Source organism: Pleurodeles waltl, chromosome 5 (assembly GCF_031143425.1).
Source record: "Pleurodeles waltl isolate 20211129_DDA chromosome 5, aPleWal1.hap1.20221129, whole genome shotgun sequence".
Taxonomy (NCBI): Eukaryota; Metazoa; Chordata; class Amphibia; order Caudata; family Salamandridae; genus Pleurodeles; species Pleurodeles waltl.
In genome coordinates this window covers 740,531,146-740,554,898 of record NC_090444.1, presented here as the reverse complement: position 1 = coordinate 740,554,898, position 23,753 = coordinate 740,531,146, and the positions used below count along the sequence as shown (strand labels likewise).

The 23,753-nt window shown below is 42.4% G+C and overlaps 1 protein-coding gene across 2 annotated transcripts in view; it reads right to left on the bottom strand.

The window, feature by feature from the left end:
- Positions 1-23,753, bottom strand: part of RASGRP3 (RAS guanyl releasing protein 3) — a 368,221-nt gene that overhangs the window by 92,659 nt on the left and 251,809 nt on the right. For both annotated transcript variants that reach the window (XM_069234699.1, XM_069234698.1), the window contains exon 10: positions 18,685-18,762. In XM_069234699.1, coding sequence (XP_069090800.1) covers positions 18,685-18,762 — 78 coding nt within the window. The remainder of the gene's footprint in view (positions 1-18,684; positions 18,763-23,753) is intronic.

The following is a 23,753-nucleotide window of genomic DNA, read 5'->3' as shown; positions in this document are numbered from 1 at the left end:
GCACATAGCTATCAAAAAGGTTTCCCAGCGCTGCAGAATAACAGCACTCAGCCACTAAAGGAAATGATTATTTAAGACCAGATGGTTAGAACAGCCATGTTTTTAGAAGCTTCCAGAAAGCAAGGCGATAATCACATTCTCCTAAAGTCACTGGCAAATCATTCAAGAGCTTAAGCCCCAGATAGGAAAAAGGCTGGCCTCCTTGATGAGATTTCCTAATTCAGGGGATTATGGCCATTTTTTGATTGCTCTACCTCAGCGAGCGATTAGGGAAATATTGAGAGACCAATCATTGCAAGTAAGTGGGTCCGGTGTTATGTACACATTTGTGCATATAGCACAGTGCTTCAAATTGTACCCACTGCTCAATAGGCAGTCAAAGAAGGGACTTTAGCAAGCTTGTGGTCCTGGCAAACATAGGGGACATAGTAGGAGATGAGCAGCAGCATTTTGCACAATTTTGAGGCGTTTGAGTAATGATTTTGCCACCCCCAAATGTAAAACATTTTGATAGACCAATCTGGAGGTAACTGATGCTTGGACTATGGTTCTCTGGGCAGCAATAGGGAGGCAATAGAGAATCTTTTTAAGGCATTTCAATAAGCCAAAGTAAGTGGCTGCTACCTTTGTAATCTGTTGATTCATAGTTAGTTCTTGGTCCGTTCCAAGTCCATTCCATCGGCCGCCTTCTCTTATGATGTCTATATTTAGGTCGAGCCTAGACAGCGCTTGTGCTGTTGCTTAGTGACCTGAAATAGATGGTTTCTGAGGTTCAGATTCACCCAGTCTGTATGCCAGTGTCCTTTAAAATTCCTTGCTTGCTACTGGGGAAGCTTATTCTTTGTACCACTTTTTTCTTTTTTGTCTCCTCCAAGGAGATCGGACCAACTACTGTCTAAATACACTGCTCACCATTTTAAGATGTGTTCAGGGACTACATTGATCTTTCATCAGGAGCACTTGAAAGGAATGCTTGTCTTTCTGAGCTCTGCTGGAAACAGGGCTGTAAATCTTATCTGATCACATTTGCTGTGCATTCCAAGACTTCATCCATCCCTCCTCCATGCTGTCTTACGTTTGTTTATTTATGGTTTGCCCCAAAGCAAGGAGAGCGCTACCCTAAATACATAGTGCATCACTAAGGTAAGAACTTCATAAATACAGCTTCATGTACAATGATCCCAGAGAATAATTATGTTTCAAAGGCATGGTACCATGGTACCTGGACAAGCACATTTACTCAAAACTTGCAGAGCCTCACATATATGGAGTTTTCCCAGCCCTCACCAACATCCACACTCCATGCATAGCTTATCTCCCTCATCGGGGCCATAAATCTTCTCAGCTGCTTGTTTCACTCTCACCTCCTAGCTCAACCACTATTATGGTTATGGTTAACCTCAAATACATGCTTCACTGCCGAATATCATTCCACTCCATCGACACATGCCCAGAACCAGAGCGCTCCCTGTGCATCACTGTCTATTTAGTACCCTGGCCTTCTATACTTGTGAATGTGTCTAAACTATAATTATATAGCATCTAGTTCCCAGGTGTCTCTTTTACCAGGACCATCCTTCCAAATCATGACGCATGCACTGGGCTACAGGTAAACCATTACTATTTTGCCAGTAATTGCAAAACCATGTAAAGCAATGTAAAGACATTCTACCAGTGCCTGTTCTACGTCTATTTTCACCCAACCACTCTCTAACTGCTGTAGGTTTTGTGTCACTGCTTCTTAACCAGCATCATCGATCCTAATTTATAAGAGCTACACATTGGTGCCTGTGACTTGTTATTGTAAAGGTACTCTTCCATACTCCCATTCTTCTTTTTTCCTAATAACAAAACATCCCCTTACCCCTGTTTCTGCCCTTTTTAGAGTTGAGTTGTGCCTGTGATAGCACTCGCCAACACATGCGTTTCACCAGCGAAACTATCAAAACTCTGTTGTAGTTGGAAAAGGGATTGGAGCCCACCTGTTACTCACCATTTGATGGTTTGCATGGCATTCTTCTTTACGGCATCGTAATTCGTCCACTTCAGGCCTGACATAATTTCCGGTCTGTCGTGGAGCTGGGACCAAGCACTGACTGATTTTACTTGATTAGTGTCCATCCACTGCCCCCGGCGTGGTTGAGGTACTATTTCTTCCACCCTGCACCTCCTACTGGGTTGGTTCCTCATTAGATTTTTTTTATTATTGTTATCGAGGGCCTCCATCTTTATCGGGTAATATATTGCATGTGAGAAGGGAATTCATTGACAGTCACTTTGGATGTCCTTGCGCCGCCTGAGTTGAATTACACATTCGAAGCTAATAAGTGGATGTTTTCTACACCTTGGTTCCAAGAAAGGGGAGATTTAAGTAATCATAAATTTAGCAATAAAACACGGAAATGTCTATGGAAATACGAGAGCACTAGAAAGACGCCACTCGGAATTTGGCTAGGCAAGCGAGAGGCGAGGAGAATAGGGTTTCTGGCAAAGCTGCATCACACAGAAGCTCGGGGTGGCGCTGTTTAATTGTCAGTGCTGAAATTTTATGAACAGAGATTACCTGTCTAGTGTTATCTGCCCTCCCTGCCACTCCTCTCGCAGCTGGGACAATTTAGCACATACTGTTTTGTTTATAGATTGGCAGTGATGCATACAAATAATTAGGATTATTCGGCTGGAGTCAGAAGGTCTGGTTCTGTCAACATTTTCAATTTGAATATGGTGAACTTAAACAGATATAAGCCGAATTGTCTTGAGAAGATAAAAGAGTGGAAGGAAAAGAGGGCACTGACTGCAATGAAGCCTCTGAATTACAGATGTAGAGGAGACACATTATTTTCACAATACAGTTCTTTCAACATTTTCAGCTCATGCGCTGAGAAAATGTGATCGAACAGACAAGAGCAGCCGAACTGCTTTCAGTGCTTGCGTAATAAAGATCGTTTGGGACGTACTCAAAGAATAATAGCCACTTCACTTCATGTCCCGCGCAGTTTTTTCCAGTCTAGGCTTTCATGTGACAGCCTAATGCATTGTGGTTGTTGTAGTCTTTGTTTAATTGTATTGAATTAAACAGACTAATACACCTGAAAACAAACATTTTAGTTGAAAAGACTGGGCCTGGAAAATGGCTTTGTGGTGACATCGAATTAGATAATCTTCCTGAAATAAAGGGACATGAGCGCAGTAAGCATCCTCATGGACTCTGCCCCTACCCGCACCCTCTGCTGCTTATGCCACTGCTCACTCCTATTGCGCCCGGTGCCCCCTTTCAAATTCTGATCCTGCCCCCTCTTCAGCAATCCACTGTATTGCCTTCGTCCACTCCCTTCCCCAGTGCCTACCACGTCTCCCTCCAGCACCCCCGTCACCTTTACTGCACTCATCACCCCCTGCAATGCTTGTCTCTCCACACATTGCCAGGATTTCAGATTTTTCCATCACCCTCTACCATAGCAGCACCAACACTAATCACTTGCTATGCCCAGTATCTCCCATGACGAATTAACTCAGAAATTGCTTGCCCCTGACTTTCTGCAACACTGTGGTGCTTGTGTACCCTTGACCCTGTGTGGCTTGCCATGCCACTCAGTCTCTTTGTGGAACCCATGCAGAAAGGCTTACCCCTCCCCACTAGTGCCAGTACTTATGGTTTTCCACATTGTCTCTCGCCTCTGTCATTTCCACAGCGTTAAGTGCTGGTTGTGTCTTGTGCATCACTCTGCAGTGCCCCTTTTCAACCCACTTATCTACAGTTGCTTTTATATTTTCTCCTTTCTTTTACCCACTGCTTTCCAAGAGGGGCCGAACCTGCACATAACTCTAAATAGGCAGCCACGCTTTGGCTAGAGACCAAGCAAAGGTGACTAGTCTTCTAGCCAGCTTCCTAAGTGTAACTGTACCCATGGCCATCTGATGCCTACACTTGTCCTCTATTATTCATGCACCAACTGGCAGTAAGGCGTAGAGTGTGTGCTCATTCATCCCACTCCTATGTCTCCCATGAAAACACATAGGGTGGATATCGGTATTTATTGTTGTCTGCTGCAACGTGTTTGTCTCACATTCATTAGTTATGTTCAGTTATTTTACACACACATGTTTGCCTAATGGCATAGAGAGGCCATTGTAGTGAAGAGTTAAAAATAAAATTGCCTCTCTTTTAAAGTGAGATGCAGTAATCAATCATTGTTTTGGAAGCTATTTTATTAATTTGAAGCTGACCCGTGCAAATGTGGGAGGCCAAGACAATAAGCAGCATGCAATTTGGTCTGTATTTCCAAGTCCATGTTTAGCATTACAATGATAATTATTTGCGTGTTGTAGGTATACATGTCATGATGGTGCACATGAGGACTAATAATGGCCATTCCTGGACGATTATGGATATCTTTGCCATCAGAGATCCTTCACTATAGTTCCCTTGCAAAAAGCTTATTCTTGGTGTATTGTGGGCATCCTGGTGTAATGCTACTATCCCTTGTATATTTCTCACTTCCCAACAGGGATCCCAGTGGGTACTGAACTGCTGGACTCCAGTAGACTGTGCAATCATCACATGCACCGGACACTGGTTGAAATACCAAACAACACCAAAGTGACAAGAAGAACATTTATTTGCCAGGTTTAGGGTGCATAATTCTTCCTTTGGTTGGTAGTCCACTTGCCAGTTCCAATACAAACCCACATAATTCCACTCCACACTACATACATCCACTTCACTCCAAACCAAAACATATAGGAAAGAAACGTTGTAATTTACAACACCAATAGCTCTAACTCTCTCAAATGTGAGACCTATTGCATTGCAAATGCTTGTTCTTTAAAGTTATCCTTCTGCGCTTCACACTGAGCACTATTTCGCAGTGCAATGCAGGAAAAGAAAAGTAAACTGGCATGATGGCAGCAGCAATTATACCTCATACCATGCTGGATGGACATTTTTGTTCACTTTAAGCTCAGCCTCACAGGGCGACTCAAAGTTGTGCCTTTCTTTCTGTTATGTACCTGCAGGGCTAGGAACTGGGAAACAGGGACCATCCTATTCTGCATTCAACTTTATTTGTATCTAATTTCAGGATAGCCTTTGTTTTCCACTGGATAGAACAAAATATCATGGTAAAAATATAGACTTGCAACAATATCAAAAGACAGATTGATCAATACTTGATGCAGTACAACACAGCAAGACAACTTGCTCTGCTGTACAGCCTCAAATGAAGAGGGTCGGAACGTGCCATATTTGTTAATAAATGGCACATTTCTGCTCTCTCATTACGCTGGTGCACTATTTGGTGCCTAGTACCAAAGCAGGTACCCTTGTGCCATGGTTCAATGCTGCCTGCTTTGCATGCAGGATTGTTTTTGTGTAGGAAGGGGCACCTTCCTACACAAACACAATCCGTAGAGGAGTTTTTTCCTCCTTGTGAGTGTGCTGCAGAATGCAGCATATTTAGAAAGAGGAAAAAACGAGGAGAAATCAAGATATTTCTCTTTGTTGTGCGTCTATTGGGAAGGCAAAATATTTGGGGGCATTACAAGGTTTATTTGTCTTGATGAATCTGGGAATGCACCACAATACATGGGTGGATACGTGGGAACACCCACTTTCCACACATGTAATGCATGCCTGGCGTAGAGTAATGCAAGGCAGAGACTTGTGCTGCCTTCCGTTACTCCACATTAACCAAGTAATGCAGAGCCACGCAATGTGCACTAGATCCCAGAATTTTAAATTAACTATTTTGAAGTAAATATGTTAAAATATATATTCTGTTTCTAGTGAACATGAATGTGTAAATCATTAATGAATGATCATTTGGATTACCACATCTCTGTGTTAGTAACCCAAAAGCATTGACCCACAACTCACCTCAATTATGTACTGGGTGGGGTACTGCGGGGCTGCCATGTGAAAACAAGCCTTGTAGAGCTGAGCCAGACTCACTTTAGGCAACAAGGAGTTTGCACCAAAAATATCTGCCATCTTGAGGCAGGTGTAAGGTTTATGAAACATTTACCTTTCTCAACACATTTCCAACTTTGGATGTGTGCTGGAATCCACAACCCACATGCAATGTTGGGAACTATTTAACTTTGTTAAAACATAGTTTTTGCCTTTGAAGGGGATCCTTCCAGTACTAAATTGATGCATCACAGCATGCACACACACAGTGATGCAAAGGCATGTGCATTAACATAGGGCAGCCAAAAGTGCACCAGGGCAAAGAGAGGAAAAAAAGTATCATATCTCAGGAGATATGACACTGTTTTTCTCTCGCCTTTGACGAAACGCAATACAGCAACTTTAGAAAGGCTACTGCACTTTGTTGGGCCAAAGGTTAGTAAATTTGACAAATGGAATATATGGTTTGCACCACCTCCAGTACCACCCAAATCATTGCTCTGGAAAACCACAGAAATGGGAATGGTTAATCCAGACATAACTAGACTAGTCGCAGATTGCACTACGGAAATGGGGTGGGGTGGCGCGGTGGGGGGTAAAAAAATAAAAATGAAACGTACCTTTATTCCCGTGCTGCGCTGCTCCACCCTGTTTCTCCGTCGCAGGCTGCAGGCAGGCACAGGCTCTCAGCCTGCCCTGCAGTGAATCCTGATGCGGCTCAAAGCAGCATCAGGACTGGCTGGGGGCGCCCAGCCATGGCGCTCCGAGGCAGACTGGGAGCCTGTGCTGGCTCTCTCCAGCCCAGCAACCATGTTGCTGGGCTGGAGACAGCCCTGTGCGAATGTGTATTTAGCCGGCCCCAGACGGCCAGCCAAACATACTTTAGCACTGAGGGGGAGTGCTATGCACTTTCCCTCCATCCACATCATGCCAGAGCCCCACCCACTTTCACAGAACAACATAATAAACTGAGTTTATTATGTTGTTTCTATAAACTTTTTGCAGCTCCTGCTGCTGGTGGGGGGGCGACGCTCCTCCGCCCTAGTGGAGGAGCCGCCCCTGAACTAGAGACATGGAAATTGATCTGCTCTACCATGCCTTTGGTAAATAAAAGGACAAGGGGCAACCCAGTAACCCTGGGACCTTGGTAATTAAGTAATAAAAAAAAAGATCCCTCAAGGGGGAAGTGTAAACCTCTACTCCCTTTGAAAATATTGATTAAACCATCAACAATTGGTTCCATTACAAATCAATTTTATTCAGTTTGTTCAACAACAGACAAAAATCATTGAAAACTCGTCATCATGCCAAATTAAAAGGAAAAATGCAATCTGAAATGACGCAGCGGCACAGTGCAAGTGAGATAAGTGAGTGTAAATTGCGCTGGTGTGGTGTGTGTACATAAATAGCAACGGATTCGGGATGCCAGGGTGTTTGATACACACTATGACGCTGAGTGAAATGCTCCAGAACCCAATATGAAACAGTACACTTTTAATGTGTCAACTTTTCAACCCAATACATTCAATTTAAATAAGGTCATCATCAGGACGCAGGTTGGGAAGCACCCAATCTGTAAACTGGATGTGGAATAAGCAAGGAAAAATGTCGAAGAGTCATGTTGCATCAAATTACTTCAATGTGTCAGAAAATGAATCCAAATCTGTTGTGTGTGGTCCCCAGTTAAAATATCCTGGGATTAGTAGCGGGATCCATTCAGCATGGAGAAGATGGCTCTGTGGGAATAATGCAATGGTTAATGAATGGCAGCCTTAAATTCGAAGTTGCCTCAAAATGCTACACTAGGTGAGTCGCTGTTTAAAAAAAATCTACAGGTTATTAAAAACGACGCTGTAGGACATTGGTGTTCTGTAGCCACCAGAAGGTATTTAATCAAACCCTGAAGAACACTGTGTTCAGGGAATCCTCTGACTACCAAAACAATCGCTTGATTGCAATGTAGATTGGGCACACAACTATCCTGCTGAGCTCTGGCACACATGGCTGGCTGCTGAAATGCGGGCCTGCAATCGTTTTAGTAGTCAGAGGATTCTTTGAACACAGTGTTCTTGAGCAGGGCCTACTTTAGCGCTGGTGGCACCCTGTATGACAGTCTTTTTTGGTACCGCCCCCTTCGTGACCACCTCCTCGGATTCACTCACTACCACCCGGCAAATGTGCCCCTCATCTCTCCATAGCCCCCCATTTCACATACAGACATTAGGTTTAAAGTACTTGTTAAGGCTGTCTTTCCTAATCAACTCAGCTTTCAACATAAAATATAGTTATATTTTTTGAAGCAGGCATATTAACCCTCTACACTACTTTATGAAGAGTCAAAGCTGCCTCTAGACAAAACTCCCATCTTTCTCCCTTGCAAGAACATTAATTAAAAGAGGTAACCTGACATTTTAATTGTTTTCTGAAGGCTGGAGGCACAAGGGACTTTTCAGCAGATGCTTTTAAATCACTAGTTTTGTTTGGTTTTGCTAAACACAGTGTCCTCCCTGAGGTCAGAGCCCCCCAATCCAGGTCAGCATTTATCTGCAGACATCTATATTTTTGTGTGCAACCAGTGAAGAAACAAGCAAAGGTAGATGATAGGGATCTTGCAATTCCTATGTAAGCAAATAGGATGGTAAGTTATGAAAGACTCAAGTGAGAGGGTGCTAATATTAAGAAACATTTTATTGCATTTGCAGAGGTTGGTCCAAAAGTACCCATCATGTTAAACCTGTTAAGTGCCCCTGGAAAGGTTCAACAGCATAGGGTCATTCTCTTTAGTAATTTTGAAATTATAAGATACCACTACCCGATGACGTTGTTTAGATAATTGGTGAAGGCAATAAAAGCATTCCCACAATAGGGGGGCAATTATATAACTCATAAAAACAACATGATCTTTGGAGGATACCTCTCCAGAAACAAGTAAGAGGTAAGCATAATATGATGGAGTTGTGTTGATGAGTAAAGAAGATAACAGAATTTGTGAAGGAGCATTTTAGAATCTTGGAAGGAGGTCAATTTACACAAGCTAAGATACATAATAATTTCATTTTAAGGGAGTTACCTGAAGAGTATGTAAGAACACAGTGGAGTTTGATATATTAATCGTTTCTAGCTTTTTTGTCTACTTTTGATTTAATTGAAAACTTATCTCTTCCAAACAAATTGCAAGCCTGAGGTTTCAAGATTATTAGTTAAACGTTCTTGTGAATTTATGCTCCAAAACAACAGTCCTGATTTGGAATGCGGCTGAGGTTAGGGGAAGGGCTGATTTCTCTTAAGGAATAAGCACACAAAATGAACTTAACCAAGGATCTATATCATCGATTCCCAACCTGTGATCAGGGAAGCCTACTCAGGGATTCAGCGATTACTTAGAAAATGAAATAACATTAACTGATTAATAAAGTGCATATAAATAAAGATGATGAATGTACAATTTTAAAGTTTAAAATGTTCTGTAAATGTGAAGAAATGTGAAATTGGAGATGAAAAATTAAGTTAGTATCCTCAGATATATTTGTGAGAGCAGTGCAAGTGCGTCACATAGAATAGAGCAGCAGTTCCCAACCTGTGGTCCGCGGATTCCCAAGGGTCCATGACACATTCCAAGGGATTCTGCAGGTCTCGAGCGCCTACCCAAGCCTTCTCTCATAATTGAAGGCATTAGAATAAGCTGCTAGATAAGGAAACGCCTTTGCATCCTCACGGCCCACAAGAGCTGTGAATGACAGCGCAGGGTCAGCGGTACTAAAATAAAATCAGGCCAATTACCATTCAGCCTTGGGTGCATGCTGAAGAATGATCAGCCTTATTTTATTATCTGTCTGTGAGTCCTACTCACATGGCAGTGCTGGTGTCCTCTTGAGTATAAGTGTGTGTTTGTGTTTGGGCTCAGAGCCTTTTGATGCCCCTGTTCTTTCTCCACTTCTGGTTACGTGTCACCCGCTTGCAGAAGAGCTACGCCTCTTGTTGTTTTGAGGCTGAACAGCCTTCTGACAGCTCAAGGCATGGGCCAGAAGGAGGCACTTCTCCAGCTGAGGTCTCTCAAAAGAAACACATTAGTGTTTTTATATTTGCTACTTCATTTGTGCAGCAGCTTTCAAAGCATGGCAAAGTTTCCTGTATATCCAGTAGTTTTCAGGCAACAATAAAAGTGTGAAGATATAACTCTGGTGAATAATGAACCTGCTGGAGAGAGATGTGAGTTTTGCCTAGTGGCAGTTTTGATTCATCTAAGGTAGCACAGATGGTCAATATACCTGCTGCAAAGAACGTGTACCATGTGTATCATAGAACAGTATTTTATGTGCATATCTCAGTGGGTTACTGCTTCTGTCACGGAGACTCTTTTGTTACTGTACAGTTCATAAGTTACAATCATAATTTAGCACAGTAGGCTATGAGCTTCCATCAAAGAGCTGCATGCAAACTGCATGGTACAAGTTAGAAAATTATGCTCTCATTAAGAGATTGGCGGCAAATGCCTCCTACCGCCACGGCGGCGGCTGGCAACATACCGTCACTGTGGTTACTGACCGTCCATGCCATTATGACCGTAGCCGGAATCCTGCCATGGCGGCGGACGGTGGTAAGGTGGCACTGCTGCCAGCAGCAGTGCCACGCCAGCAAAACACTGCCTGGCGGTGTTTTGCAGGCGGACGCTGCTGGCAGCAGCGCCGCATCCCGTCTCCTGCCGGAGGATCCCCTGCAAGCAGGTAAGTCGGGTTCTCCGACATGAGAGGTGGGTGGGGGTGTTGTGTGTGTGTGTGGGTGTGTGTGACTGTGTTTGAATGTGTGCATGCATGTGTAATGCGTGTGTGCATGAGTGTGTGTACGTGCATGTTGTGTTGTGTGCTTGCGTGTGGCCTGGATGTATGTTTGTGAGTTTTGCTATGAGTGTGTATGTATGTATGCATGCATGGGTGAATGTGTGTATGCCTGTGTGTATGGGTGTGTATTTATGTGCGTGTATGTGTGTATATGTGGGAAGGTGGGCCGGGGAGGGGGATGGTGGGGGAGAATCTGGGGAGGGGGCCAGGGAGACCCCTATCAGTGCCAGGAAAGGAAATCCCTGGCTCGGATAGTGACTACTGCCGGTTTCCGTGGGGGTACAGAAACCATGGCAGCGGGTGTGGTCAAAATGCCATGGACCCGTGTCGGTCGGTGAGTTGACTTGGCGGTTTGGCTTTGGCCAAACCGCCAGTGTCATAATAGTGGAGGTAGGTACCGCCAGCCTGTTGGCGGTAATACCTCCACTATAGCACCGACCGCTGGGGTCGTAATGACCCCCTATGTTTTTTCCCTGTCTCACATTATCCCCATGCTGCTAAAAATGTTTGTTTGAGTATAAACAATTCTTATTATTAAAGTCAATACTAACCACTGTGTTATGCTCTGAATCCTGAGTCTGTGCTTTTCCAGAACAAGCTCTCATAAAAAATGCCTACCAGTATGGACCTTGTAGTCCCCTTTGTTTACACATATTTTCACATGAATTGTTTCTGTATGCGTGTGATGTAAAGTGCTCCGACACCCTAAACTGGTATGAGAGGTGCTATAAAACAAATGAAATACATGTGACAGAGGGACTATGGAGAAATGACAGGCACTTAGGGTTTTACTTCCTTGTCCCACCACATATTTATGTGAAAAAAGCATTCCCAGATCTGATGTACCTAAAAAGAAAACACAGAAATTGCTTGGGAAATATAGAATATGACTGAGGGCACAGCTTTTTGAAATAAAATCAAACATTGAAAAGTTAGTCACCAAGATTCACCACCAACCTTCCCATTAAAATGTTTTGAATTTTGCATATTTTTTTCAATATAAAATAATCAAATCTGTAGTAATTTGAGTATTTGTTTGATGTGTACCTACTTGTCTATTTGTTGTGAATTACTGTTTTAATATTTGAAATTTAAATCACATGAGTTGCTTGGAGGTCTCCCGCTTCCAGTAGTGATTCAGTGGGGGTTCACAGGAGTCAGAAGGTTGGGAACCCCTGCACTAATGGTTCATTTTAATACTACAAAAGCTATCATAAGAGATATTGTTTGTTATGTGTAGGGTGGTATGAGCATTGATTCAATCTCTCCTTGAAGTACTGCCTTCAGGATTTCGATATTAGTGTCAAGGGCATCATTGAACCAAAGTTTAAGGCACACGAGTTATGTGGTTTTGTTGGAGTGCTAAGAGCGGGACATATCACATCAAGGCAAATTATCGAAAATGTTAACATTTCATTTTTTTAAATGTATTGTTTTAATGGTATTCCACAAAAATACAAAATACAACCACTACATGAATTTCCATGGAGTATCAGAATATTAAACTTCAACCTAGTATGCTTGGTCACCCTCTTTCAAATTCATAATTAGTGTAAGCTCATGTCGCAATTTCCATCTGTGTAGCAATATCCTTAGGGCCTCCTCTGCAAGAATGACAGTGTATATTAGACTCCAAGGATGGTAGACAAAGATAGGAATTCAACCTAAGACAGCATTCTGACAGTGCCACTATAGAGATGGCTGACACCTTTTTGCCTGCCTCCCTTCATTTTCTGATCTCAGATTTGCTAACATTGGCTGAAACCCAATTGGCATATTTAATTTACGTATATGTTCCTAGTAAAGTGCACTAGATGTGCCCAGGGCCTGTAAGCTAAATGGTACTAGTTGGCCTGCAGCACTTATTTTGCCACCCACATAAGTAGCCCCTTAACCATGTCTCAGGTCTGTCACTGCAATAGCCTTTGTGTGCAGTTTCACCGTCACTTCGACTTGGCATTTAGAACTACTTGCCAAGCCTTAAATTCCCCTTTTAATAAATATAAGTCACCCCTATGTTAGGCTGTAGGTAACCCATAGGGAAGGGTGCTGTGTAAGTAAAAGGCAGGACATGTACTTCTACGTTTGACATGTCCTGATAGTGAAAAACTCCCAAAGTCGCTTTTCACCACTGAGAAGACTGCTTCTCTTATGGGCCAACATTAGAAATTCCCTTATATGCTCTGGTAATTTCTGATCTGAGAGGAATAGCCTTGTTGTGTTTGGTATGGTTGGAATGGTAGTGAGAAATCCTACTTACTGGTGCAGTTTATTTTACATTACTATTTTAGAAATGCCACTTTTAGAAACTAGGCATTTCTCTGCACTTGCTATTCTCTGTGCCTTACAGCTTGCCTCCAATCCATGTCTGGTCTGTGTGTGGATGACAGCTCCCCTTGTGCATTCTACCCAGACAGCATGAACACAGGACACTCAGCTGCATACATCTGCATATTGATGGGTCTTCCTGGGCAGGAAAGGTGGAGGGGCTCTCACTTACACTTCAAAGTCCAGAGGCCTGCCCTCACACAAAGGACTGATAACCCCCCACAGGGCTCCTGGCAGACAGGGCTGGGTTGAAAGGGGAACCTGTGCACTTAGAAACTACTTTTCAAAGTTTCCTCCACTTCAAAGGCACTTTTGGGTATAATACTGGGTCTGTGACCCTATCAAATCAGACACTTCTGAACCTAAAACAGGAATCTGTCAGAGGGACTGCTGTGCTTCCCAAAGGACTCATCTGGACTGCTTTGCTGGAAGTGTTGCTGACCTGCTTGTTGCCCTGCTGGCCCCTGACTCTGCTGGAAGGATTCTGCCTTCATCCACAAGTGCCCCCAAGTGCTTGGACTGAGCTTGTCTCCTGTTCTGATGTTTAAGGGCCATCAAAGACTTCACCAAAGAGAAGAAAATCAAGAGCATTTGAAAATTGGCAACGTCTGCAAAATTCGACTCAACGCCTGCCGGATGAGATCATCACAGCGCCTGTCTCGTGGCTGAAGAATCGCCGCATTGCCTGTCAGATTGACGTGGTCCCTGTTGCCTCTTCACAACACAATCTGGATTTTCCACACAACGCCGAGTATCAAAATATCCCCGCATGCCAGTGAGGAACTAAGGCTGCGATCCCAGAATCTGACATATCACTTTGCTGCGTGGAAAGAAACAACGCATCACATTCGCCGTGCCGGAAAAAATGACGCATCACTCTACTTTCCAACGCATGTCCTCCTCTGCGGTCTTCTGCATCATTATTTTTGATGCGTCCTAGGTACTGTGTGTTAAAAGGATACAACCACTGATTCTTGAGACTATGTAAACCTTTAAAAAGGGATATCTTGATTTATGCATATTGGATCTTTATTGGTTTGGTCTTATTTTATTCAGATAAATATGATCGATTTTCCTAAACTGGTTTGGAGTACATTTTGTGGTGTTTCCACTGTGTTATTTTATGAGTTATTGCCCAAATACTTTACACATTGCCTTCTAAGTTAAGCTTGCATACATCTACTGGAGGGTGAGCACAAGATAATCTAGGTTGTGTTGTGACTTACCCTGCCTTTGATTGTGGTCTCTACTTCGACAGGGTGCATACATCTGCCAACTAGAGACCCAATTTCTAACAAGGTCGAACTTTTCTAATGCAGCATGCTGAACAGCTTTCTTCAAGGTACTCATGGAACGTTCAACAAGGCGATAGCCTGTAGCCAAAGAGGTGTGCTCTTCTGATCCTTCGGATTAAGCAGATTGAGAAACTCTCTGAATTCTCGACTAGTGAAAGATGGGGCATTGTCAGATTTTAAAATTATAGGAATGCCCCAATGTTCTAAAGATGCCATCTAAAATCTCAATTACTCTTTCCTGAGTGATAGATGAGAGATCTTCAATTAATGGAAAGCAAGAGTATTCATCCCCAATCATCCTCAGGTGATGTCCATTGTCAAGTGGACAAAAAAAGTCAATAGCAATTCTTTCCCATGCATTCTTTGGCAACTCTGACACATTTAGGGGTTGATGAGTGTTTTTTGATGACAGGCAGTTGCATAGATGGCAGGCTTTCAACTCTCTCAACTCGATCATTGAGATGAAGAAACCAGACTCAATCTTGGAGAGCTTGTTTTGTGGCAACGCTTCCACAATGTCCTTCATGGGCCACTTCAATTATCTGTTGTTGCAGACTCTCCAGCATAACAACTCTTAAACCCTTCAGTATGATTTTTTTCTTGTGTCATGGAGTGTTTATGTTTAACATTTTCAATACTTCTGGTATCCACAGTCACTTGTAAGAGGTCAGGAATGTTGGTTCGGTGACTGATGTGTAATAATGTCTTTCAGTCTTGACATGTCACTATCTTGACTTGTGGCAGTGACAATTTGTTTGAACCAAATAGCAGCTAGTGTGTTTGAGTTCACATTGAAGTTTATGTAGGACACAGCTGTCTTTGATGGGGTATCTAGACACTGTATAGACACTTTGGGGAAGTATTTAGCAGGGTCTTAATCTTTCCACTCGACACATCGAAACTTAATTTTTTGTATAGTAACAGACCACTATGTGTAGAAAAGGTTGTAATGTGCCTGTAATTCGCCTTGAGTTCCAACTGATGATATCCCTTATTTAAATCAAGGTGGGAAAATACTTTTGCACCATTCAGTAGTGTTATCAAATCAGCAATAGGCAGACTTGGATTTTGTTCTCTTTCAATTGCCTTGTTCGCTTGATGCATATCCACGCAGATGCATACAGCTCCTTCACTGTCCTTTTTGGACACTACAACTATGGGAGAAACCCATGGCGGCGACCAGTAGAACCCTTAATGATATCATGCTTCAGTAATGATTCAAGTTCTTTTCAATAACTTCTTGTAACTGAAATGTATTTTTTGTGTCTTTGTGCAACAGGACAATCATTCTCATTGATATGCAATTGTACTTTCATAGTCTTAATTGTTCATAATCCATGAACCAATGAAGTAAACTGACTTACTATTTAGTGATAAGTATTCATATTGTAGTTCACTGATATCAGTCCCAAATCAGCAGCTGTGCTGAAATTGAGCAAACGGGCACTTGATGCTTTACCTTGAAGTATGTGGATGGTTTCTTGCACTTTTGATTTCTTGTGTTTCATAGTCGCTACAAATGAACCTTTACTTTTAACAGGTGTCGATGCATCCCATGTGTACACTTTGGTTTTCAATGGCGATTTCACTTTAGGTGTAATTTTTATTGACACTCCACTGTTGATGAGAAAAAGTAAGGAACAACCATTTATTTTCAGTGAAATCTTTGGACAATGTTTGAATGACTTTGGTGCTTTTTCATGTCGACTTTTCTTTGACTGGTGTTTTTCTTCACATACAGCCAGTCCAACATGAGCGCATCTTTCTGAGAAAGATATCGACATTTTACAATCATCTTCTTCACTTTCACTTGATACTAATACTGACAAACGTTTTGAGAATTATTTAGATGACAATCAACTTTGTTTGATGTTGATTTGTCTCAAATTATGTTGATGCTTGGTCTTTTGGGTGTGCGTCAAGCGCCACTTCTGGACTGTTTGGTCGGCCATTTTGTGTTCTTGCCGAGACTCACTTACTTTTTCCTTCACTTTGCAAACCATCACAAAATAGTTCTCTTTTCCATTGACTTTGCGTATCTGTCCAATGGGGTGACATTTACCTTCATGTGGAAATGACAATCCACATCTGAATCACAGCTTCTTCCGAGGAGATATGCCCTTGTGTCCTCCAGCTTTGTGTTTCTGCTTACTTTTTATGCACATGACTTATTCACTTTGGGCACCACCGGCCTCCATGTCAGCCTTTTGCGAATGGGCATGCTCTTCAGCTCTGGCAGCTATAAGAACTCACTCCAGGCTAAGAGTTTCCCTCAGCATTCATCGTCTGAATTAATCTAATAGACATCTGTCAATTACTCTAAGACGTATTGCTTCTTCCTTATTAAATTAATCAAATCTGCAGTGTTTTATTAATGAATCCAGTCTCAACAAATTAGTGTATGGTTTCACAACTCTTTGTTATTCTCGACTGAAGATGTTTCTTTCATAATCTACTATTGTGATTGGGTTGCATTTGAGAGTCAAGGCTTCTTTATTTTAACAGTACGTATCTTCCTCAGCTCACGCATTTTCTTTGTGACTGCTTTTACACCATCACCAGCAAGATTATTGAGGTATTTGAGAATCTTTTTGTTATCTGTTTCTTCTAGTGCATCAATTAAATCATCAAATGTCTCTATCCAAGCAGTCCATCTATTGCCAATATTTTGCTTTTTGGTGGTACCAGTAGGTGGTAGTGGTTTCAAGAATGGGGCAGCATTATAACTTTTTATGAGAATGTCTGACACTACGAAAGCTCTCTCTGACTCCATCAGCCGTCCATCAGGATCTGTTCCATTCATACCATCTGCCAGGCCCTGTGACGTGCTGGCTTTGGTGTCATCTTTTATGCCTGCGGGAAATGTAGCCTGTCTCTTGATCTCCATTGGAAAAATGGCCTTATACTGGGCCTCTCACTATTGCAGGTATGGATGGCTCCATAAGCACAACCCCGGGCACTTCTATTGGGCCACTTCCAGCAGCAGTATGATGACTCTCTTTAATTGGTTCTGGTAAGCTGATGACCTTTCCTTGTATCTGAATTGTTGTGTTTTTGACACCTGATTGATCTCTGTCTCGCAGCGCTTCTGATCGCAGCCTTGTTGTGTAATTTGCTGTTGCTAATTGCTGAATGTTCGAAACCTAGTTGTATCCACCTTCAGCAGTAGCTTTCTGTATACTGTATAGGTTTATATTGCATATTAGTGCAGTACCTTTCGGTCTGACCTTGCTAGCAGTTTCTTGACCAACAATGTGTAGACTTCACAGTAAAGTTTTCTTTATCTTCAAGTGCTTCACACCATCTGGAGTTGCGCTTTACTCCACATTTGCCAAACGTCGATTCAGCGCTTCGACAAAAGCACACATGGCATGCACAAGCAGTTTTGAAACTCTTTGAGAGTGTACTGTGAATCTTTGGGTTACTTATCCCCTATATTTTAGCCAGATGTAATGTCCTCCCTTGCCTGAGTACCCACCAATGAATACGCCACACATGGAGCTACGTATTACACGTCTTTATTCCTCTGCGTGTAACACTCTAAACCAGCATTTACCTCACAACTTTCTAAAACCTTCTTCACCACTCTATGGAGTCTTTCTGGCGCTAAAAGGTCTCCAACATTCACACTCACACAACAATACAATACTGTCAAAATCATTATTACTCCATGGAGACTCAAAAAAATAAAGGAAATAACATCAATGTGCCAGAGTGAACAATATGCCAGGGATGAGTCCCATTGTGAAGTGGATGCCTACAATATACAAAAAATAACCACTACACTGTAAAAAGCACCATTGTGTCATGTGTGGACACCTCAGTGCCTTGGGTACACACAATATGTCAGGAATGACCACCACTCTGTCACGACTAGCACATTGCCTTAAATAGGCACCATTATATGATGAATGCTTACAGTATACAAAGGATTGCCACCATCATACTAGGGACAACGTTTACCAGGGGTGGGCAAAAGTTTGCCAAGGATTACCAACATTGTACCAGTATCAGTAGGGAGGGGGTTTAAAATAAAATGGCTGTCTCCTTGGCCTTAAGCATTAAGGAGGCATTCTTGTTTAGGCGTCTAGGTTTTTGGATACGTCCGAATGCTATCTGAAGCAGTAAATAGAGAAATGCACATACTAACTAGGAAACGGTGTGAAAATATTTTGGGAGCCTCATACGCATAGATTTTCCCTTCATGAACATGTTAGCTTTATGGTAGGAAGGTAATAGTCCTGTACCTCTCCTTCCATTTAATATTCATGAATGTGGCATATTTTTTATGTCTATAAAGGAGTGTATGTCTCACCGATTTTGGATTTCTTGGCTCCAGCACCAATGAAAGCTTGTAGATGTCATCTTCCGTGTGATACAGGTCCAAGGAAAGCTGCGTAAAAAAAAAAAGAATGTATTAGAGAAATGAAAGCGAAATGAGGATGAACTTGACTTTGACGTGGCAAATGCATACCTCCGTGTAGGTGCGTAATTCATGTCCAATGACGATAATTGGCGTATTCATCTCGGAGCTACAGCCTCCTTGTGCAACACAAGATTTTACAAGGGCATCATTTTTATTGGTGAGAGAAGATAATATGTATTTTGGACAGAGCCATCTGACAGTGGTGCTATGCATGTTTCATTAATACCCCGTGTTCACAAACTAGGTCATTTTGAAGCTGTGCTGCAAATATCCCTATGCAATCACCTCCAAATGTGTGCTAGGCCAGGATCCTGAATATTAATTTGCTAAAGTGGTAAAAGATCCAACGTCATATGTAATCCTTTCTGATAATTTGTAAAAGGCACGTGCAGATTTTTATCCCAATTGAATAAATTGAAAATAGATGTTATTCAGCAGGGCTTCACCTTCTATATGGCTCAGGGCTCCCATATTTGATGTGTTCCTCTTGAATTAAGTTGTTACTAATTGGTTTAATTATGAGAGGTAAGTTTGAGAGGGTTTAAATAAATCAGCCCTCTTGGACTATCTAAACAGTACAACGGCGAGGGATGCATCTATGCCTAAATTAAACTTGAATAATTAGCAAGAAGTCAGATGCAATGGTGTAGATACATCAAATTGAACATATTCCAGATGTGCTGCCTTTCTGAAAAGTCTTTGCATATATTGATCTCCATAGGTTTATTTTTTAAACATTTGCATTTCATCTCTTTGTATTAATGACATAAAGCATTTCACTTACCTTTGTGTTGATATTTAGGAAACTCAGCAGCACCTGGGATTTTATTATTATTGCACGTATGTCTATAGCATGGGCCTAGTCACAGGGGTAAGAGAGTGCTTTGCAAGTAACTAGAAAATACAACGAGAACACAACAAGTGTGCCAATTATACCAGTAATAACAGATGGTGAATCAGCTTTTTGAGTGCTCATTCGGAGAGTTCAATTTTTCAGATAGGTTGTCAATTGGTGGGTTTTGAGGCTTCTCTTGAAGGATAGGAGTTTGGGTTAAGTCAAATGTAGTAGGTTTTCTGGAGCCTTGGAGTTAGACATAAGAAGGCTTGGCTGTTTTAGTTGTTCTTCTTTAGGGATTTCTGGTATTTGTTTCTTTCATTTGTGTAAGGAAATGCCTCTTTTTGCATGTTCAGCCCCTAATTTTTGGACTGATGCTGCTTATATTTCAACACGAAGAGTGCACTGAGCCCTGCTAATCAGGCCTCAGTTCCAGTGTTCTGACCCAATACAAATTACATGTGGAATTGGATACACCCAATTGGCAAGGACTGATTTACTTATAAATCCCCAGTATATGGTACCCAGTGTACCCAGTGCATGTAAGGCAGAGTGTCCACTCAGGGCTGCAGCACTGTTTCTGCCACCCTGTACAAAATGGCTCCAAGCCTGCCACTGCAGACTGGAAGGACAGTGTTTATGCTGCCAACTTGATTTTGCAATTCAAACCAATGGCAAAGCCACCCTTTCCCATAGCAATATATGTAAGGAGGCACTATAGAGTTCTATGCCAGGGAGCTGTGCATTGTTAAGTAGGGCATATTTCTTTTGCATGTCTTAACAGCAACACTTCCAAATTGTCTTTTGGCTGTGGATAAGTTAATAGCCTCATTAGCTAACACAGAAGTACCACTTGGCACCCGGCCTGCCTAACTTCTGAATGGGACTATCTAACTGGGCCATGTAAGATATCAAATTAATCATGACATTACACTAGACCTGATGCCCAGGTTGAATTTATTACCACAATTAACATTTAGCAACGTTTAGAAAGTTGCCACTCTGTTCTCCAGCTAGCCCAGCAGCCTCACAAATGCCCTGGCACGCAGACAGCTTTAAGCCCACCTGGAGAGACATGTGAATGACTCTTCAGTTCAGGAAGCAATACGTTTGCCGCAGTGTGATGGGCTGCCTCCTCTTCCAGGATGGTCACTTAGGGTGTTAGCCCTAATGGGGAGCTTCAAATGGGAAGCTGCCTTTCTGTGGGCAGTAGTAATAAGACCCTCAGTAGGATGCCATTTGTTCCTGCAGACAAAGTGGAGACAAGACCAGAGAGGAAAAACTCATACCCAAACCAGTTTTTCCGTGGGTGTCTAGCCCTTTGGTAGCCACACCTCCAGGGTTGGCTACCATGCTCCCAGTGACCAACGTAGTGTACTGCCATGTTAAAAGGGGCATAAATGATGCACTAAGGGATAGCCAGATGTCACACATCACAGGAAACCCATCACTAGTAGGAGGGGACACAGTAGCCCATTCACTAGTGACCACGGGGTCCCCTTGGGGCTCTTTCCTGAGATAAATATGACACCACTGGCACCCTGCTCCTGAGATCATGGTGGATTTGGTGAAATTGCACAGAGAGAGGCTGCACCATCAGAAGGACTGCACCTGCTGCACCTTGTGCTAGTAAGTTTGGACTGTGTCTATAGTTCTTGGCTAGAGGAAAACTTGATTTCTGACCACAGATCAAAGCAGAGACTCCAAGGATCAGTTGGCTTATTTCCTGGAACCTGCTCCAGGGACACAAGAGCTGAAGAAGCCCACACCAATAAGCTGATAGCCACTGCAGACGTTTTGCCGCTACCAGTCGCCTGTCGCTCAAGAGGACAAATCCAAGATAGCCAAAAGCTGCACCTCAGTCTGCCCAACCTGGTAATGCTGTCCAAGACCAGATTTGTCACACCTAAGGTACACTAGCACCCACCTAAGGATTGTATGCCAGCTGTGGTGCAAAAAGACCAGTAGCCAAGCATCAGCTGGCCTGCTACTGCAATGTAGAGAACTTCGAGGGACCCTGATTTTTGTGGCCAAAGATGCCCCACTTCACCACTGGACCGAGGAGCAACCACAAAGACACCCCTGTCAACTGCACCACAACTAGAGCATCCTTTGAGCATCTTTTGCCTGATTTTCTCCACATCAGGACCGCTCCATTGATGTCTATGGAGGTCATCCTATAAAGTTTGGTACTTGCCTTATAAATGTTCTTGTGGCCCGGTAACTTCCAAAGTCTCCACTTTGGCCCCCTGGACCGCTGTCCAGTCGGAATTGATCACTCAACCTGGGCTGGACTAATCAAACTAACTTTTCCAAACTTTTCAAAAGTTTACATACATTTTATTGACCAGGAACCCCCTGGTGGATTTTGTTCATCAATGTTTCTAAAAATGCATAAAAATGTAACCTATTTTTATAAATTACTGTCCAATTTCTTTTGTGTTGTGTGACTTTCTTATTTCATTGTTTGGTACTTTTGAATGCTTTAACCTAAGTGCCTCTGCCAAGCCTTAATGCTCGCAGTCACAGCTATCTGGGATTGAGCTGAAGGTTGAGTAAATGAGCCTGACAGGACCCAAGATGATATTTGAGAGTATACTGCATGATAAGACCCCAAAGCTATATCATATATTATGCCCAAATCTTCACAATTTTCTCATAAAGTTTTTCCTTCAAATGGGGAAATTGAGGCGTTGGAAGGCTGAGGTGTAGTCAAATGAGGTTAATGCATTCCAGTTCGAAGTGAGATGCTGGCCCCTTCAGAGAACAAGTCGAGGTATTTCATGATGATGGTTATGTGGTCTGGTTTCTTTGAGCCTTTGGCAAGATGGACAGTCCTATGTAGGATGGTTCTGAGAAGGGCCATTGCTGCTTTGTGTACACTGTGGTTCACAACATCATCCCTTACACCAGTGCCAACCTGGGCATATAATTAATAAACAAGCGAATGGTGCATCTAGAACTCATTTAGGCACATTTCCTTATTTCGCAGAAAACAATTGGATGCATACAGTTAATGAAACGAAAACATAATTGCAGTCTAGTCTTACAGTGTTTAATAAGCTTAAAATGAATGGTGCCTATCACTACTCCCAGACCTGACACTCTCTTTTCAAATATAATTTCTTAGTCCTTTACTTAATTTCCACTTGTTTACTTAAAACTCTTTAATACTACTACTAATACCACATTCAATCTTCATTGTCTTTAAGATCATTCATGATTGAGTTTATACAGATTGTGTTCCCTCCAAATTACAAAAGACCATAAAATAGTCCCAAAATACTCAAAATATATAATCCACAGGTGTTTCCGTATTTGATGATTGATGTTTGTATCAAATCGCTAGACCAGCTTTGAACTGTCATACAAAAACATTTTCTTTTGCACTCAAGTTTCCATATTAGTTACACTGACATGAGGGAACCTGCCTGAGTGCCAATGTCCGTAAAGCACTTTGAAAAGTGTGCATTAACGAAGGATGTTGCCTAAAATTTCGGGTATAGCAGGTTTGCAATTTAAAGACATTGCTTAATTTTGGTAAATAAATGAGTACCGTTCCCAAAAGTTTTCTTGTGAGGCCGACCAAGGAGTTGAGGTGGGCCAGGGAGGCAAAACGTACCTTTACTTTTGGTTCTGCAAGTTTCCTGCAGCACCTGCCTCGAACCCCTGACAGGTACCTCTGACAGTTGCCCCAAACGTAATTTCTATACACAACTCCAGGTAAGGAAAGTAACAGTCTTTCTTTCAATTTCATTGTTGCTTTGAGGACATAGAAAAGGGGATTCAACACAGTGAATGGTGAAAGATCAGTGTGTTATCTGTCCTATTTCTGGGAATCTGCGCGTAACTAAATGAAGTGCAGATCTAGTGTCTCATGCTCCCTGTTATTAAGGCAGGAGTAGGGGACTGCAGAAGGTGCAAAAGGGTCCTGATCCCCTAAAACAAGTGGTGGTGGGGCTCACTGGCAAATTGCGACACAAGTTAGGTACTGGACATCAGAAACTATACCCTTCTCACTAAAGTCTCTGCGCAATGGAACATTCTCTCCCTTTTCCTCTGCGGAAAGGGTAAATTTAGCAAGTTCCGCAAAGACAGAAAGCTACTTTTCTAGATAAATGTA